Consider the following 17,697-nt stretch of genomic DNA (forward strand, 5'->3'; position numbering starts at 1 on the left):
TCTACTTTAGATGTTAGCCTTAACTTTGACGGGAAATACTGCACTTCTCCCCACTTTGACTCCTCCTAGACCACCACTTATGCCCCTTTCAATCAGGTAATCACATCTGAATCTAATCTGCTTTTTTTTTTTTTTTTTTGTATTCCAAAGTAAACTCCTGAGCATTGGAGTGACTCAGTTCCTCATGTATGGTTTCACCTTTCAGTTTAAACTTTCTTGTATCTGCCTCCATACACCTGATTTTATTCTTACCTTGAAGGTTTTCTTTCTTCCTCTTTGGTTTCCTACACATCTATTCATACTGAAGCCATTGCCTGGGCCCCAGCTGATGATGAAATGCACTCCTACAATATTTGTTTTTCTTATTTTCACTCCTACACCTCTCCTTTCTGTGCCCGCGACACGTTCTTGCTCTCCAGATGTTGCTCTTTCTAGCGCGGTATATAAATTGTCTTATTCTAACTCAGACAAATTTGTTAACTTCTTAGCTAGTACTAGATTTAGAAAAGTCACCCTCATAAAAAAACTGTGTATTTATAGCTATCATATCATTAGTGGGTTGTCTAATACTTTTGCTTTTAAATTCATTCCTGCAATTTTTATCTTTGTCTTGGGCACATCTCCCTCATCTTGATTTCCTGGCATACTGTCACAATCTTTGATTTTAAACAGCACTTCTTCTTACCTATGTCCTTTATCCCTCTCCTTCCTTCCCTTCTTTTACTCCTTTATTTCTTTATATTTCTGGTTACTCTTAATTACCTTGGTATCTACAATGAGGTTCTTGGTGTAGATCTCTATGCAAAAGTTAATCCAACTTGAGAATATTTACGAAATTACTATAGAGTTCAGCTAATACTATTTTATAAATAAAGCATATGGATATCATTTTTCATATGAATACATTTTAAGGATACTTTTTTAGGAAGAAGGAAGATTTAATACTTGTATCACCCTCATAGTTGCTTACCTTTTTTTTCTTCTCTCTATTATTTCTATGTTTTCCACAAATATATTTTTTATAATTATTTCAAAGTTATATTTTATGATTTAATGTTTGCTCTGTGGATGTATTTATCTGGAATTTGGGAGGAGGGGCAAGAACCATGCTCTGGCTGACTGTGTTGTGTTCTTCTTCCTACAGCTGTTCAGAATTTCCTCATCTTTTCATCCCAACTTGCTGTTCGTGGGATCCCATTCACCTTGTCTACCCAGGAAGATGTCATGGTTCCAATTTCAGGGAATCCTTCTTTCTTTGTTGGGATTGATTTTGATGCCAAGGAAAGCACTATCTTTTTTTCAGATATGTCAAAACACATGATTTTTAAACAAAAGCTTGATGGCACAGGTGAGAAAAGTTTGTGTGTTTGTGTGTGTGTGTGTGTGTGTGTGTGTGTGTGTGGATGTTTTGCCTGTTTATTGCAGTGATACTAATAACTTAATAATTAAAACTTGATATCTACTTCTTAAGCAGAGTCTTTACTAGGCTTCCTAAATCATTTTACATTGAGAAAATAAATCTATTGCTTTTTTTTTTTTTTTTAATTTTTATTGGATTATAGGTTTTGGGGTACATGAGCAGAGCATGCAAGACAGTTGCGTAGGTACACACATGGCAGTGTGCTTTGCTTTTCTTCTCCCCTTCACCCACATTTGGCATTTTTCCCCAGGCTATCCCTCCCCACCTCCCCCTCCCACTGGCCCTCCCCTTTTCCCCCCAATAGACCCCAGTGTTTAGTACTCCCCTTTCTGTGTCCATGTGTTCTCATTTTTCATCACCCGCCTATGAGTGAGAATATGCGGTGTTTCATTTTCTGTTCTTGTGTCAGTTTGCTGAGGATGATGTTCTCCAGATTCATCCATGTCCCTACAAATGACACGAACTCATCATTTCTGATTGCTGCATAATATTCCATGGTGTATATGTGCCACATTTTTCCAATCCAGTCTATTATCAATCTATTGCTTTTTAATGGATTAAGGTAAAACAAACACCTTTCCTTCATTTTAGAAACAAGTTATCTTTATGAACCGAGATGGGAGGATTACTAAAGGCCAGGAGTTAGAGAGCAGCCTGGGCAGCATAGTGAGATCCCACTTGTACCAAAAAAAGAAAAAAATTAGCCAGACACGGTGACATGTACTTGTAGTCCCCACTGCTTGGGAGTTTGCAGTGGAAGGATTTCTTGAACTCAGGAGTTCCAAGCTGTGGTGAGCTATGATCATACCATTGCACTCCAGCTTGGGCAACAGAGTGCAACCCTATCTCAGGGGAAAAAAAAAGACAAAAAACATGTGTTATGAACGTGTGTATTTCAACAATGACCAATATTAACATAAAAGGAATGTCAAGTGTATGAAGCCATTAACAGATTAATTTATTAGAAGCTGTTTTTTATACTCAAGCAGCCAGATTGATTAAAGGGGAAGATGTCTCTTTAGGGATGCTGGACTATGTAAATGCCAATTGTTCAGCTTGTAATAGTAATAAAATGTGTAAGCAATACAACATACCAATTAAGAGGGCTAGCTTAGGAGCTATACTGCCTGGTTCTGAATCCCAGCTTCCCACATTTCCTAGCTTTGTAACCTTGGGGAAGTTACTCAGTTTCCGTCTGCCTCAGTTTTCTAAATATGCAGGTCATGCATTGCTCATAAGGTTGCTGAGAGAATTTTAGGCGAATATGTGTAAAGCACCTAGAGTATATGACAGAAATAGTAAATATTCAGTAAATGTTGGATATCATTATATCTGTTATCAATATAAAACCATATTTCCCTACCCTACCCTGCTCCCAGTCCGGACCTGCTCTGGGGAGAGAACAACTCTTGACTGTTTCTTCTTTTGTTTGTCTCCATGTTTCTAAATACTTTGTTTATACGACTGTTTCTTGATTTATCATTTTTGGTATTTTCTTTCTTGTTCTCGGTGAGCATTTTGGTTTCTCACATCATTCTTCTCTCCCAGCTTCTGACATCCCTCCTCCCATTCTCCTTAAAAAGCTAGATTGTAATTTTTGGTTAATACTATGTATTAGTATTTTGGTATTAACAATATAAATGTAAATATTGGTCACTGCTTAGCCAGTCAGTATTCTAGAATGACATTTCCTGACAAATTTTGACAATTGCCCCATCTTTATTTGTTTAGTTTTTTTAAATATAACAATAATATATTTTCCCCAAATGCCCCAGTACCTCTATCAAATGCCTATACAAGATAAAAAGCAATATATATATATATATATATATATATTTCCTTCTGGAGCCTCTCTTCCCTGTTCCACTTGGGACTGGTTTTTCTCTGGCCTGGTGCACAGCTCTTGTTTTCTGATTTCTCTTTGCTTCTTGCTTGTACTGGACCTGCTGTTTGTGGCAGGCCATTTATTTCTTTTTCTAGATGTATTTCCTCATTTTGCTGAAACACATTATATAGCAGCTTCCTGACAAAGATAAGTAGATGGCATATATTTTGAGTCTTTGAATGTCTGTGTTTTTTTTTGCTCTCCATCTTGACTGTTTGGCTGGGTATAGGTTGCAAGTTAATTTCAATCTGGAATTTGAAGACATTGCTCCAGTGACCTCTAACATCCAGTGTTGAGTCCAGTGCCATTCTGAATACGATTTCTATGAATATGACCTTGATATGAATATGGATATGACATTAAAAATTAATCTTCTGTTTCCATTTTCTCTGGATTCCCTTTTCCTTTTGATTTCTTTTCAACTTTCTTCTTTGTGAAGGAAGCTTTCTCCAAATGTCTGTGATGCTAGTTTGGTATTAAGTGTGAGGTTATAAAACCTGACCAGAAAGTCTCTATGTATGGATAGGCCTTGTCAGCTGGTGAGTTGCAGGCGGGAGGTGGCTTGGTTGCCAGATTGCTCCCCAAGGCAGCATTAGTGACTCTTTTCTGGAGATGATCAAGTTCTCCTTCATAGATGCCTTCATTCTTCTTCTTGGGGTAAGGGGAAGATGTGGGGAGATGGTGGTGTGTGTTCTGGGAGTGGACAGAGGAAAGGGAGCTGAGGGCACCCTTTCAGTATTCCTGTAATCCTCCTTTACTCAGTTCCATGTCCATATCAGTTCTCCATTGAGCACTGTGCCCCGAACCCATAGCCATTCTGCTTCAGCTCCTCCAGAGAAGAAAATCTCTGGTCCCTTACAGGAGATAGAGGGGTGACATGATACTCAGAATCTGGGAGGGACCTGGGCATTGGACTGCTCCTTATCCTGACTTTATCTGAGTCCCTTAGTTCCTTACCCCTGCCTTTCTTAGGACCTGGTGTCTCTGAGTGTGAGTGCACTGAGGCTTCTGCATATGTGGGTATGTGTCTCTCTTCTGTGGACACTTAGTTTGTAGCATTTTCCCCTTCTTGACTGAGTTATCACTCCTCCAATAACTTACTTTTCAAACCTTAGTTGGAATTGCTCATCTGCTGTTCTTTTACCATCTTTTAAGTAGTGTTTGGAAGGAAGAGGAGATAAACAAGTTTGGTTGGTCAATCAGCTATTTTGAACCAGAAATTATCTTTGTTGAGGACTTAGAATCAGGCCCACTGAGCTTGGAGAACTGCAATCGAGCTTGGTTCTCAGCAAAAGGTAGCACTGCCTTTCTCAGCTGCACACAGATCAAGTTTCACATTGGCACCTCCACAGGTCAGCTTCTTTTTGTTTTGTTGATCTGGAATTCTCATCATATTTTTGGTAAACTTCAAGTCCATATGCTGAGCAAGCTACCCTTTAAAATATTCTTCATAGGCTGGGCGCGGTGGCTCACGCCTGTAATCCCAGCACTTTGGGAGGCCGAGGCGGGTGGATCACGAGGTCCAGAGATCGAGATCATCCTGGTCAACATGGTGAAACCCCGTCTCTACTAAAAATACAAAAATTAGCTGGGCATGGTGGTGCGCACCTGTAGTCCCAGCTACTCGGGAGGCTGAGGCAGGAGAATTGCTTGAACCCAGGAGGCGGAGATTGCGGTGAGCTGAGATCGTGCCATTGCACTCCAGTCTGGGTAACAACAGCGAAATTCTGTCTCAAAAAAAAAAAAAAATTCTTCATAGTCATTGGTTAAACTCTCTATACTTTGGTGAGGGAGGCATCATATTGTTCTGTTTTTTTTTTTTTTTGAATGTATACACAGTATATGTAGGAAATGAGTTGTCAGACATCACATTAGCCAATGCAGAGGTGAGAGGTGTGTCTGTAGTGCCAGATACTTGGGAGGATTATTTGAGGTCAGGAGTTCGAGGTGGCAGTGAGCTATGATTGTCCCACTGCACTCCAGCCTAGGGGACACCTGTCTCTAAAGAAAAAACACATGTAAAGTCAGGATTAGCTTAATGAAGCCCTCGGGAGAACTCCCTCCATCAATGATCCCTTCTCTTTTCTAAATTTTCTTCTTTTACTGACTTTTCCCTATCATCAGAAAAGCTCAAGTTGCTCCCATCCTAAAAAATATGTAACTTACCCTTCACTCCATGTTCCGCTTTAGTGATAACCCCTTCACATTTCATGGTCAAGTTTCTTGAAAGATTGGTTTGCACTTTCCTATCCCCTCTTCCGCATTTCTCATTGATTCCTCACCTCTTGCAATCTGCCCACCAGGTGACTGAAACCCCTCTCATCCTGGTCACCTCCAATCTCTTCTTGTTAAACTAAGTAATGCCTTTCAGTCCTGTATTTGGTACTTTGGCCATCTTCTCTCAAAAATTCTTTCTGGCCAGGTGCGGTGGCTCACGACTGTAGTCCCAGCTACTCGGGAGGGTGAGGCAGGAGAATTTCTTGAACCCAGGAGGCAGAGGTTGCTGTGAGCCAAGATTGCGCCACTGCACTCCAGCCTGGTGACAGAGCGAGACTCTTGTCTCAAACACACACACACACACACACACACACACACACACAAATTATTTCTTCAATTACAGCACACTCCTGGATTTCCTTCTATTTCTAAATAATTTTTTTTCAAGGATACCCTGGAGATCTTTTCTCCTTTGCCTGTTCTACAAAAAACTGTAAATCTGGTGTTCAACATTGGTCTTCCTCTCTCTCAATAATTTCATACATTTCATGCCTTTGATTACCATCTATGTAGCAACTATAAATAATTGTGGGGAGACTTTGATATAGTGCATTTACTGAGTATTTTTCCTCCTAACCTGAGGAATGAGGGAAAGACCAGGGAAGCCTTCTTGTAGGCCATGATAAAATCTCTATGCAAGTTCTCTCTCTCAGGTTCAGACCCACAGTGCCAGCTGCCTTTTGGATAACTCACCTGGATATCCTACAATCACCTCTAAACCAAGTGGATACTTCATCTAACTTCTCACAGGCCTTAGAGGAAGGGCATGACCACTCACCCCTTCCTTGGTGCCCCATCCCCACCAGGTGGTCATCATCAACATCTCCCTCTCCTTTAGCCTCTATCATTGACTCATTAAGCTCAGCCATGCTCCTAGAACATGTGGAGTTTTCAGTCTCTGTCTCTGTCAACCACCCCAGACCTCCGCCTTGCCATGTGGTCCCTTAGGAGTCAGTGCTCTCAGACCATCCTATGCATCCCTCCATTTCAGCACCCATTACTCTTTTATTTTTGTCTGTTGGCCTAGTTGCCTCCTCCTCTTTCACCACCTCACTATGAATTACCTTGAAGGTGGTGTCCACAGTTCTTTTCGGATGCTTCACTTCCCTTTGGCTTTGTTCCCTAATTTATAGAATAGGAATGATACTAAGGCCTACTTGGTTGAGTAGCTGTGATGATAGATGTATCCATATAGAGTACTCAGTCCACTTTCTGCCTCATAGTAAGTGCAAATTTAATTAATCTAAGCTGTGATTATTATCACTATTAGCAGTACTGTGTTTTCTAAATATCTAGTAAATTGTCTATCACATAGAGAACTTTCTTTTCACAATTTGCTGAATAAATGAATAGAAAAAGCAGTAGGATTTTTTTTCTTCTGCAAAGAAAGAGGTATGCTGTTCTGATTCAGATTTTCTTTAGTGAAAAAAAGAAAAAAGAGGGAGAAAAGAAGGCATAACACTACATAAAGAGGAAAGTGTTTTTTTTTTTTTTTAAACTCAGTTCTGATTTCCTTTCTGGTATCTCTGCTGGTCTTTTCCCAAACTTGGCAACTTTGTGGCTGTGGAAGACTGTTGATGAGAGGGCTGGGCGGTGATACCTCAGGGTTACCCTCAGGTCGTACCTGGTGGTGTCAGCTTATCAGAGCTGTCTCCGGGTGGTAATAGGTGAACTCAGGTATCTCTTCTTCAGATGTTCTGCGGTGAGAAATTTTTTCTGGAAGATTGAACATGGGAGTATATCCAGGCCATACCATTCCTGGTTCTGTTTGTCAGTATCATATCTTTTCTTTGAGATCCAAAGTTTGAGGGATGGATAGATTCTAGGTTTATCTCATGTTATTGCTCAGCAGTTACAGAGTTTTTTTTTTTTTTTTGAAGAATTCCACATGTATTCCTGAAATACGCTCTAACTCTGACACAAAATTTCAATATGCATTAGTAGTAAAATTGATGTCTTACTAAATATATTTAGCTGAAAACATGTCCATATTTTAAATTATAGGAAGAGAAATTCTCGCAGCTAACAGGGTGGAAAATGTTGAAAGTTTGGCTTTTGATTGGATTTCAAAGAATCTCTATTGGACAGACTCTCATTACAAGAGTATCAGTGTCATGGGACTCGCTGATAAAATGAGACGCACAGTAGTTCAGTATTTAAATAACCCACGATCAGTGGTAGTTCATCCTCTTGCTGGGTAAGTGTATTCATGTTATCCTAAGAGCTTGAAACTGTATGTCTTTTACAGTCATTGAAAAGTGATGTCCTAGGGATTTGGCAAGTTCAGCAAATGTAAGATTGAACTGTATTAATTGAAATCACCTTAAATTTTATCTCCTTAGCATAAGCTTCAGTAATGTTTTTCTCCTTCAAAAACTTTATTCTGGGGGAGTAAAAAAATTGTTTTTAAACCCAAAACCTTTCTAAGTTTTTCGGCTTTCCTAGTCTTCACTGAAGTGTAGTTTTTTTTCCACAGTTGCAGAGGGCCGAACAATGTGATATAGATTCAGTAGAGAAGGAGTGAATAGGCAATAGAATTAACAGAAAAGATTCAAATTCTTTCCCTGCTTTAATATATTGATATAAAGCTTAGCAAAACTTGCTTAATCATTCAGTAGTTTTCAGAATAAAAAGTTTTTCAGACCACAAAGTTTCATGTTTTACTATTCTATAATTGGTGGTGCCAGAGAAGGAAAGACAGAAGAGTTCACAGTATTCCTTTTTGGTTCCTACCTACCCTTCTTATTTAAATATGTTTAACAGCTGCTGTATTTATTTAGAACAAATCTGAGCTATGTGTTGTATATGAGTGGAATGATTAAAAAAGATGGCTGGTAACTCACTAACGTCTGATTTCCCAGGGAACATCTGTCCCTGTGCTTCTGTTAGATGTATAATCTTACCGGCTCCCAAAGCTAGTTGGTGAAGGAGGTATCTGTAAATACCCATTTTAGAGAGAATGAATCTAAGGCCCAGTGAGATAAAGTGACTTGTGAAAGGGCCCGCAGCTATTAGGCAATGGTCAGTATTCAAAGTCCAGACCTGTCTGACTAGAATGCGTGTATGCCTAAGAAAGTCTGCTGCCTCTAGTGTGTCTGCTTTAATTTTCTCTCTGTAAGATAATAAAAGAAACACATTTTAAAACTGATGTTATTATTGATAGGAAATTTTGTTGCCCTATACCAAGTTAAACAGTTTATTTTTCTAATGAATTTGTCTTAACGCAAACCTTTGGCCTCTGGTTTTGAAAAACTGTTGAATTCCTTTCCTGAGGACTTTTTCTTTTAAAATGATATGAAGTAGTTACATTAGAAAGTTACATTTTGGAAAAGACTAATTTTGATTCTTCTGGACCCATGAAAGAGAAAAAGAGAAAAAGGTGGTGGTTTTTTTTTCTGCCTCTAGACTTACCTTTTTCTACTCTTCAGAGTATTAAAAAATGCCTTGGGTAAGATACTGTTTGCATTGCATTGATTTGAATGCTCTCCTCATCTGAGATGAATGATTTCCTGGAAATTTATCAATTCCTTATGGAAGAATGACTAGAGGATCCTGCATGTTTAATCCAGAGAGAAAGAGATTGAAATCTGTTTTCTTGCTCTGCTTGTGGTTTATTATTTTATTTAACAGCATGGAATATTTAATAGGTAACCTGAATTGTGTCTTGTTAGAGAATATGTTAAACAATAGTTTTAGTCTAAAGTCTAAGACAGTGGTTCTCTTCTCTCAATGCCCATTTTAATGCCATTTGTATTTGTGGCTTTGGTTACATGTTGATAGCTAAAATTTTAACTGAGAATTATGTCAGTTATACACTAAATATGATAAGCTCAATTGCATATACAGAAAGCAAAATCAGTTGCAGTATATGGAGAATCTGTTCTAAATCTCTTGAAGTCATGTAATTTGTCCCAGTGTTAACAGCCTTGATTTACTACTACTTTTTCTAGGTATCTATTCTTCACTGATTGGTTCCGTCCTGCTAAAATTATGAGAGCATGGAGTGATGGATCTCACCTCTTACCCATAGTAAACACTTCTCTTGGATGGCCCAATGGCTTGGCCATTGATTGGGCGTAAGTAGGAATCATCATCCCCGTTACTTAGTTCCCTTTTACTGCAGAACACATAATGAGGCAGTCTGGGGTGGTATGATGGAGTAAGGAAACTGGGACTGCCTGCCCTCATAGAATTTTAAATAATTAATTGGCGATGGGAGAAGAATATCGAATGAGAATACAAAGAACATAAACAGTTGGCCAGCTACTGCTGTGGTGAAAACTAATCAATTTATGAGTATTCTGAGGAAATTACTAGAGAAAGCTGAAAGTGGAAACTCAGGATGGGGGAGGTGGGTCCCAAGCCCCGTTGGAAGTAGGGTACAGATTTGATGAACTACAGGCCGTGTGTAATTCCTTACAGGAAGTATCTTGAGTTTAGGAAATCTTTGGAGTCAATCAACAAATGCACATTTGCTTACATACACGTTGGAAGAACTTTAAAAGTATAAGATATGGTTCTCAATGAATCAATTGTCTATCTAGGAATAGAGGAAAAGGAATAGAATAAAAAAGCGTATAAAGATGAAATGCTGAAGTAACTTATGGGAGAAAAAAAGGGAAGAAATGTATTTAACTTTTTAAACGTAGATTACTACCAATGTTATTCTTAACTTGTTGATTTCACAAGAAGAAAAATAAAATTCCTGGCTCAAAGATAGCAACATTGTAAGTTGAAAGACAATTGAAAGTCACTTCATGAAAGTAGCTGTCTCTTTCTGGGGGACATAAAACTATTAAATTTTTAATAAATGTAATTTAAATTTAAAAAACTTTGTTTAATAAATGTGTCAGCTGACCCTACTGTTTTTGAATGACCTCAGTAAGGGTACTCTGATAGTTTTTGGATAAGAGGTAACTAAATATATATATATTTTTTAAAATAAAGATGGGGTTTCACCATGATGTCCAGGCTGGTCTTGAACTCCTGACCTCAGGTGATCCACCCACCTCAGCCTCCCAAAGTGCGGTAACTAAATATTTTATTATTTTAGTGCTTCACGATTATACTGGGTAGATGCCTATTTTGATAAAATTGAGCACAGCGCACTTGATGGTTTGGACAGAAGAAGACTGGGCCGTATAGAGCAGATGACACACCCATTTGGACTTACCATATTTGGAGGTATGTCTGTAGGCAAATAAAAGTGCTTATTGTTTTTATACAGTAATCTCATCCTCATGTGGCATTCTCACAATCCCAGGAAACTGGCCCCCTTAAAATGAAAAAATTTTAAATGGTGCTGTTATATATAGACAAAACATTTGGTTTGTTGATGGTGTATTTCACTTTTAAAGTGTGTTTTTTTGCATATATTTGTATAATGTTGACAATGTATACAGGTGCAGATTACATGTATTGTACAATTCAACATCCCAAGTACTTAGTTATACAAGTATCACATGAGGAAACAGTAAATTACTGCCTTCGTTTTCAAGAATAAAGCAGCAAGAGCTGTTTATAGTAATTATTGTAGCATTTCATTGTTCTCCAGTGTTTACAAGAATCTTATTAGAAATCCTTGGGCAAAAAACCTTGACACATATTCATCAACTGTATGTTCACTGAATGACTTTGAAACTTTTTATTCAAAATGTTGGGGAACTGACATCATCTTTGTTTTATTGAAGTGTTAGGTTATGCTTTATGAAGAACAGCAAGACATACTAATTGTTTTTTCATCAACTTTTCCAAATAATTTCATGCTACTAGTGAGGATTGCTGGGAAGCATGAATTCTGAGTAACTACAGTCACAATGAGCACAGCCAATGCTCACCTGCGTTCGCAGCTCCCCGTTTGAGAGTAGGCATGCTGTTGTGCGTTGAGTTGCCAGGAATCAGAATGTAGCCTGGTACCATGAAGCCGGTGGTTTGCTTAGTCTTGAAAACAGGAGCTCTGTGAATGGTTATATAGCTTGAGCACTGCATAAAAATGCCAGGCCAAGAGGGTAAGGAGAGACTGAAATCTATCCTGAGTCTGTTTGACAAACCATGATGACTCCAGTTAAAGGGGTCCTGTTTGGTTTAGTGTCCCTGGCTGAAACCTCCTACTTTGAATAATTAACATAGTGCTTGAAAAAACCAGACACTCACTATAAATCAAAGACTTTCTCACATGTATAGAATGTATGTGTGGAATGAATAAAGTATATTGCATATCCTGTCCTGCTGTCTGTTTATCTGTGGAGGAGTGTGTGGTATTTAAAAAATGCTCATGAGATTTTTGATGAGTTAATTATAAATACTCCTCCTGTTTTCTTCCTGCTGCCACCATGGATTTACTCGCATTTCATTCATGATGTCAGATTCACGCTATTTGCTGTCATGTAGAAACCTTAAAAAAATGTTGAATTTTGCCTGTTCTGGGCTGGAATGTTTTGGGATTCTAGAAAATGTAGTTTTAGTATCTTTTGGTTTCATCAGTATGAAAAAAGTGAATGCATACCCACGAGGGCAATGCAACATTCCCAAAATAAAATAATTCTTTGTTACTTTCAGCCTTGCCTTTCATTGTGAATTTCTTTTGGAAAGTTCTTTTGTTGTGCAACGCCATAGAAATTATGTACCTTTTTACTAAAGGGCTAGATCTTTTTGATTGTGCATCATGGAGAACTAAAAGACTTATTGAGCTCCTTACTTTTTAAAGCATATTAAGATACCTTTGTGAGTAGTGGGGCTGGGGTCGCCAGTCTCTAGAGAGAAGATTTAGGGAGTCCAATGACTGATTGGGCGTTGATTAGGCCACAGATAAGGAGACTGGTCAAATAAAATTTATGACATCTTAAGCATTTTCTGATTCATTAGGGTTTTCTAGTTAGTTAAACTATCATTAAAGAGAAAATCAACATTGATGCGATTCTTTCTTTTAAAAATACAGGTTTACTTTCCTGCTGTAGTAGTTAGTGTAAAGTGAGCATGATTAACTTTTTGTTGTTTAGAAGCTTACATCACTTCTCTTACCATTCTGAGCGCCCTGGAACATGAGTGGTGTGGTTGGAGGTGTGTGCATGCTTGTGTTGAGATTTTTATTGATCCTCAAATATAAACTAAAAGTTTCTTTTGGGGCTAGACTTGTACTTTTCCTTCTCAACAACTTCTTATTTAAGTCGAGGGTAAAAACAAAAACCAAAACCGAATTTAAGTGTTCTCATTAAAACATAGGCTACGAACTGTTTGACCTGGGAAGGATCTCAGGAATGATTCAGACTGTCTCCTTCACACAATGTAGTATTTGACTAAAAGCACTCAGCAGGACTGGGAGTGCAGCCCTATGAGGCCTCAGATTTCTCTGATTCTTATTTTTACTATTAGCTGTGCAGAACTAAACTCAGTTGCTACTAAATGCCATCATAAAGCCATGTGTGCTTGCCTGAACCTGAACCCTGGTATTATTTACATACAGACTTCCACAGAGCATTTCTAGAGAGTAACAAGTCATGGAAAATGATTACGGAAACATATTACAGATATTTATGGAGGAAGATGTTCATATTTGCAAGAAGTATTACAAGCCTATTGCATTTTCTCAAGTTAGCTGTGACTAAAAATATTAATCTGCCCATATTTATTCTCAGAGCATTTATTTTTTACTGACTGGAGACTGGGTGCCATTATTCGAGTCAGGAAAGCAGATGGTAGAGAAATGACAGTTATCCGAAGTGGCATTGCTTACATACTGCATTTGAAATCGTATGATATCAACATCCAGACTGGTAAGTGAGATTGCCCAGTTTTTTGTTTTTGTATGGGTTTATTTATTTGTTATTGTGGCGCTCCTGTTCTCTTTAAGTACTTATTACTTAAAGGTCTAGCTCCTGGTAGTTTTATATTCTCGTCGTTCACATGATCTAAGAGTGTTAAGACTTTAAACCTCTGTCCAATACTGCTAGAGCCTTAAATGTGTTGTCAGGAAAAACACATTTTGGGACATTTCCATACTTAAATGGAGTGTTGTATTTGGCAGGTTGATTTCCAAGAGGAAGATACTTTTTCATGTTGGGTCTGAAAAATGTTTTGTCCCGTTTGTTTTCCTTGACAAATCAAACCCGTGACCCACCTAATGAAATGTACGTGACTGACTACCTCAGGGTTTACTTTTGCAGGTTCTAATGCCTGTAGTCAACCCACACATCCCAATGGTGACTGCAGCCACTTCTGCTTCCCGGTGCCAAATTTCCAGCGAGTGTGTGGGTGTCCTTATGGAATGAAGCTGGCTTCTAATCACTTGACGTGTGAGGGGGACCCAAGCAATGAACCACCCACGGAGCAGTGTGGCTTATTTTCCTTCCCCTGTAAAAATGGCAGATGTGTGCCCCAGTACTATCGCTGTGATGGAATCGATGATTGTCATGATAACAGTGACGAGCAACTCTGTGGCACACTTAGTAAGTAGCTATGCACTGGTGATATTTCCTGGGATGACTAGAGTAGAGGTGGGCTTTAAAGAAAATAAGCAAAAGCTTGAGTTATTTATATAGGAAAAAATATCTTTTAGAATTTCAGATTCTTAACATGCACTTCAAAGGCTTTTAGGAAGCTAAGGAAGAAATTTCATTCATAATGTTATGATGGTTTCTAGGCCTGATTTAGACTATCTTCAACAAATTTTTTCTTTGACATTGGCTGTTTGGACCAATGCAGTCATTACGTCTTAGCAAATTCCACAAAAAGTCAGATTGAAATAAACTAGATCTGGCCAGGCAAGGTGGCTCATGCCTGTAATTCCAGAACTTTGGGAGGCTGAGATAGGAGGATTGCTTGAGTCCAAATGTTTGAGACCAGCCTGGGCACCATGAAGAAACCTGGTCTATACAAAAAAATACAAAATTACAAATAGCTGGGACTATTACAAAATACAAAAATTCAAAATTACAAGTACCTGGGACTATTACAAAATACAAAATTACAAGTAGCTGGGACTATAGTCACCTGCCACCACACCCAGCTTAATTTGTATTTTGTATTTTCACAAAATTTGTAAAATACAAAAATTTGTCCTTGGGAGGCTGAGGTGGGAGGATTGCTTGAGCTGGGGAGGTTGAGGTTGCAGCGAGCCAAAACTGTGCCACTGTACTTCAGCCTGGCAACAGAGTGAGGCCCTGCCTCAAACAAACAAATGAACAATAGCAAAAACCAAAAATAAACCAGACCTAACCTTTATAACTGAGAGGCTAGTATCACAGAATAACTACTTGCAATCATAGCCTTCGAAAAATCTCATGTGTTATATTTTCCCCCATTTTAGAGTAAAATAAATTAACAATGAAATGGTGATCTTAACTTTTATATTTGTCTTTTGATGGTAATCTAGTCTATATAGTTTGAGGCCTAATAAACACTATTGCAGAGGGCAAAAGCTTTACAATAAAAATTTTAAAAAAGATAGAGAACAGTTGAAGTCTCAGAAATCTCTGTCAAGGTGAAATTAATACTAATAATAACCTTTCTTTTGGAGAAAAAGAGGAGTGACAGATTTGAAAGGGTCAAGTGCTTTTGTACATTTTTCTGAAATTTCTTAAATATCCATGTTTTTGTGTATCATCTTGTTTCTAAGAGCACAGCATTTTATCTTAATATTTTATCCATTTGCACTTTTCATATGATATGTTTTCAAGCTTTCTGTAGTCTCAATTTGAAATTGTGGTTGGAAGAAGTACAGCTTGAAAGTTAAAGATGAGCTTTAGAGTCAATCTAACCACAGCGTGAATCATAGGCACGTTCCTACATCTCTCAAAGCCTCAATTTCTTTATCTGTAGAATGCAGATAATTATAGGTACTTCATAGTATTCTTGTGAGGATTTAAAGAGAAGGTATATAATGTGTGTATGTGCGTGACTTAGAAAAATGCATGTACTATGATAAATACCAAATAAATGCCAACCAGTAATGATGTTGATGGTGGCATCACTTGGTGAACGTTTCTCCTTATTATGTACAATGCCTCCACTGAAAAAGGTGAAGAACTGGGCCTTTACAAGGCAAGAACTCATTTAAAAGGTTGTAACAACAAATGTCTTCATAACTAGTTTGTTGCTGTTGTAGATAATACCTGTTCACCTTCGGCATTCACCTGTGGCCATGGAGAGTGCATTCCTGCAGACTGGCACTGTGACAAGCACAACGACTGTGTGGATGGCAGTGATGAGCAGAACTGCCCCACCCAAGCACCTGCTTCCTGCCTTGACACCCAGTACACCTGTGATAATCAGCAGTGTATCTCAAAGAACTGGGTCTGTGACACAGACAATGATTGTGGGGATGGATCAGATGAAAAGAACTGCAGTAAGTTTTGAGCTGATTTCTCTTGGTTGGTCAGCCTCATAAATAGACTTGAACAACCAAACGGCCTTACACCCTTTCCTCTAAGGCCTCTGCAATTTTAATTGCCTCTTTAGTACTTCTATTCCACTTGTCAATCTCTGTATCAATAGGTGTAAGAACAAAGTTATGTGCCTGCACATGGATGCTTAGCGTCCACCTACAAGTATTGAGTTCTATGGAAGCAAAGCAAGGACTGTCTCTGATGCTAAACACTTCAATTCAGATAGGAATTGAAAAAGTGAAAATTTCTCAATTATCTATTTATATATTTAAAACAATTTAAAAAATTATATAAACATATCCAGACCTTTGGCTATTGATGTTTCTTTTAATTGGTACAAGTGAAAAGGCAACAAAATAAAGAGGCACAGAAAATTTAAATTTCCATTAATCTTATCCACCTGCTTTTCATCTTGCCAGTTCTGCTTTCCTTTAGCTTGTTTTATTTCGTGTCTTCAAAAACAGTTTAAGGTGGAACAATGTTCCCTGGGCTAAGTTCTAGTCCTGGTTGCATGACTAGGCAAGTCAGTACCTTTTGGAATAGATGAGCTTTAAGATCCCTTCAAGATCCTGTCTAGCTTTCATACTCTATGAGCCTGTATTTAATATAACTTCATGTTGTGGGGGGGACCAGCCACTGCATCTGACTCCAAGGATATGGTCTTAACAGCAAGGTAGGACCCTGTTTTTAGCATTTTTCTGTTAAGACTTTGGATGAAATCCAGTTTTGGGGGTCTGTCTACACGCTGCTACTAGGCACATGGGTCGTGCTGGTTGTGTTGCCTAACTGGGCACCATTGCTTGGCTTTCTTTGGTGTAGAGTTATGGACCTCATAGTATTCATGAGATGTAGTCCCCGTCCAAGCCCATGTTGCTCACTTTCTAAATGTGGTCTATTTTCCCAGGTGTGATCATGATTTCTGACTCTGCCCTGTCAATTCTAAAACCTATCCTTGTTTTGGGTTCTTTTGCTGAGCTGACTTTGATAATGTGGCTGACTGGAAAGAATTTTGAACACACGTACAATTGAGATAACTTCTGTAGCTACTTAGCCATCTTTAGTTTGGCACTGGTACATGTTGCACAGGAAATAAACTTGTTGGTTTTGTTTTGGATGACATTAGATTCGACACAGACATGCCAAGCTAGTCAGTTTAATTGCCCCAACCATCGATGTATCGACCTATCCTTTGTTTGTGATGGGGACAGAGACTGTGTTGATGGATCTGATGAGGTTGGCTGTGGTAAGTGCGATGCTTTTGGTTTTATTCAGTGTTTATTTAGAAAAATCTCAGTGTTTAGTCATTTCAGCCCTGAGCTAATTTCTAATGCGTTTCTCTTTCATTCTTAGTATTAAACTGTACTGCTTCTCAATTCAAGTGTGGCAGTGGGGATAAATGTATTAGCATCACAAAACATTGTGATGGTGTTTTTGACTGCAGTGACAACTCGGATGAAGCAGGCTGTCGTAAGTAACACATACCTAGCATGTTTCAGACAAAGGGACCATTTCATTTTTACCAGCATTGATATTACCACAAATTTTCCCTATCTCAGACAAATTGGGGGAAAGATAGCCTGAATTACAAAGTATCCTCAAAGGAATGCAATGTTGAACATACAGTAAAATTGAGTAGACATTTCCAAATAATGTTCAATTAGTGAATCAAGTGGTTGTATAAATGGACACTTCAAATAGTCTTTTTGATAGGCTAAATATGTCTTAGATATTTT

The 17,697-nt window shown here is 38.3% G+C and overlaps 1 protein-coding gene across 4 annotated transcripts in view; it reads left to right on the plus strand.

The window, feature by feature from the left end:
- LRP2 (LDL receptor related protein 2) overlaps window positions 1-17,697 on the plus strand; it is a 216,321-nt gene that overhangs the window by 84,871 nt on the left and 113,753 nt on the right. For all 4 annotated transcript variants that reach the window (XM_035304603.3, XM_008998756.5, XM_078327446.1 and 1 more), the window contains exons 16-24: window positions 1,145-1,348; window positions 7,587-7,779; window positions 9,533-9,658; window positions 10,636-10,766; window positions 13,217-13,354; window positions 13,745-14,026; window positions 15,685-15,924; window positions 17,088-17,207; window positions 17,315-17,431. In XM_035304603.3, the coding sequence (XP_035160494.3) occupies window positions 1,145-1,348; window positions 7,587-7,779; window positions 9,533-9,658; window positions 10,636-10,766; window positions 13,217-13,354; window positions 13,745-14,026; window positions 15,685-15,924; window positions 17,088-17,207; window positions 17,315-17,431 (1,551 nt within the window). The remainder of the gene's footprint in view (window positions 1-1,144; window positions 1,349-7,586; window positions 7,780-9,532; window positions 9,659-10,635; window positions 10,767-13,216; window positions 13,355-13,744; window positions 14,027-15,684; window positions 15,925-17,087; window positions 17,208-17,314; window positions 17,432-17,697) is intronic.

This window comes from Callithrix jacchus, chromosome 6, assembly GCF_049354715.1.
Source record: "Callithrix jacchus isolate 240 chromosome 6, calJac240_pri, whole genome shotgun sequence".
Classification (NCBI taxonomy): Eukaryota; Metazoa; Chordata; class Mammalia; order Primates; family Cebidae; genus Callithrix; species Callithrix jacchus.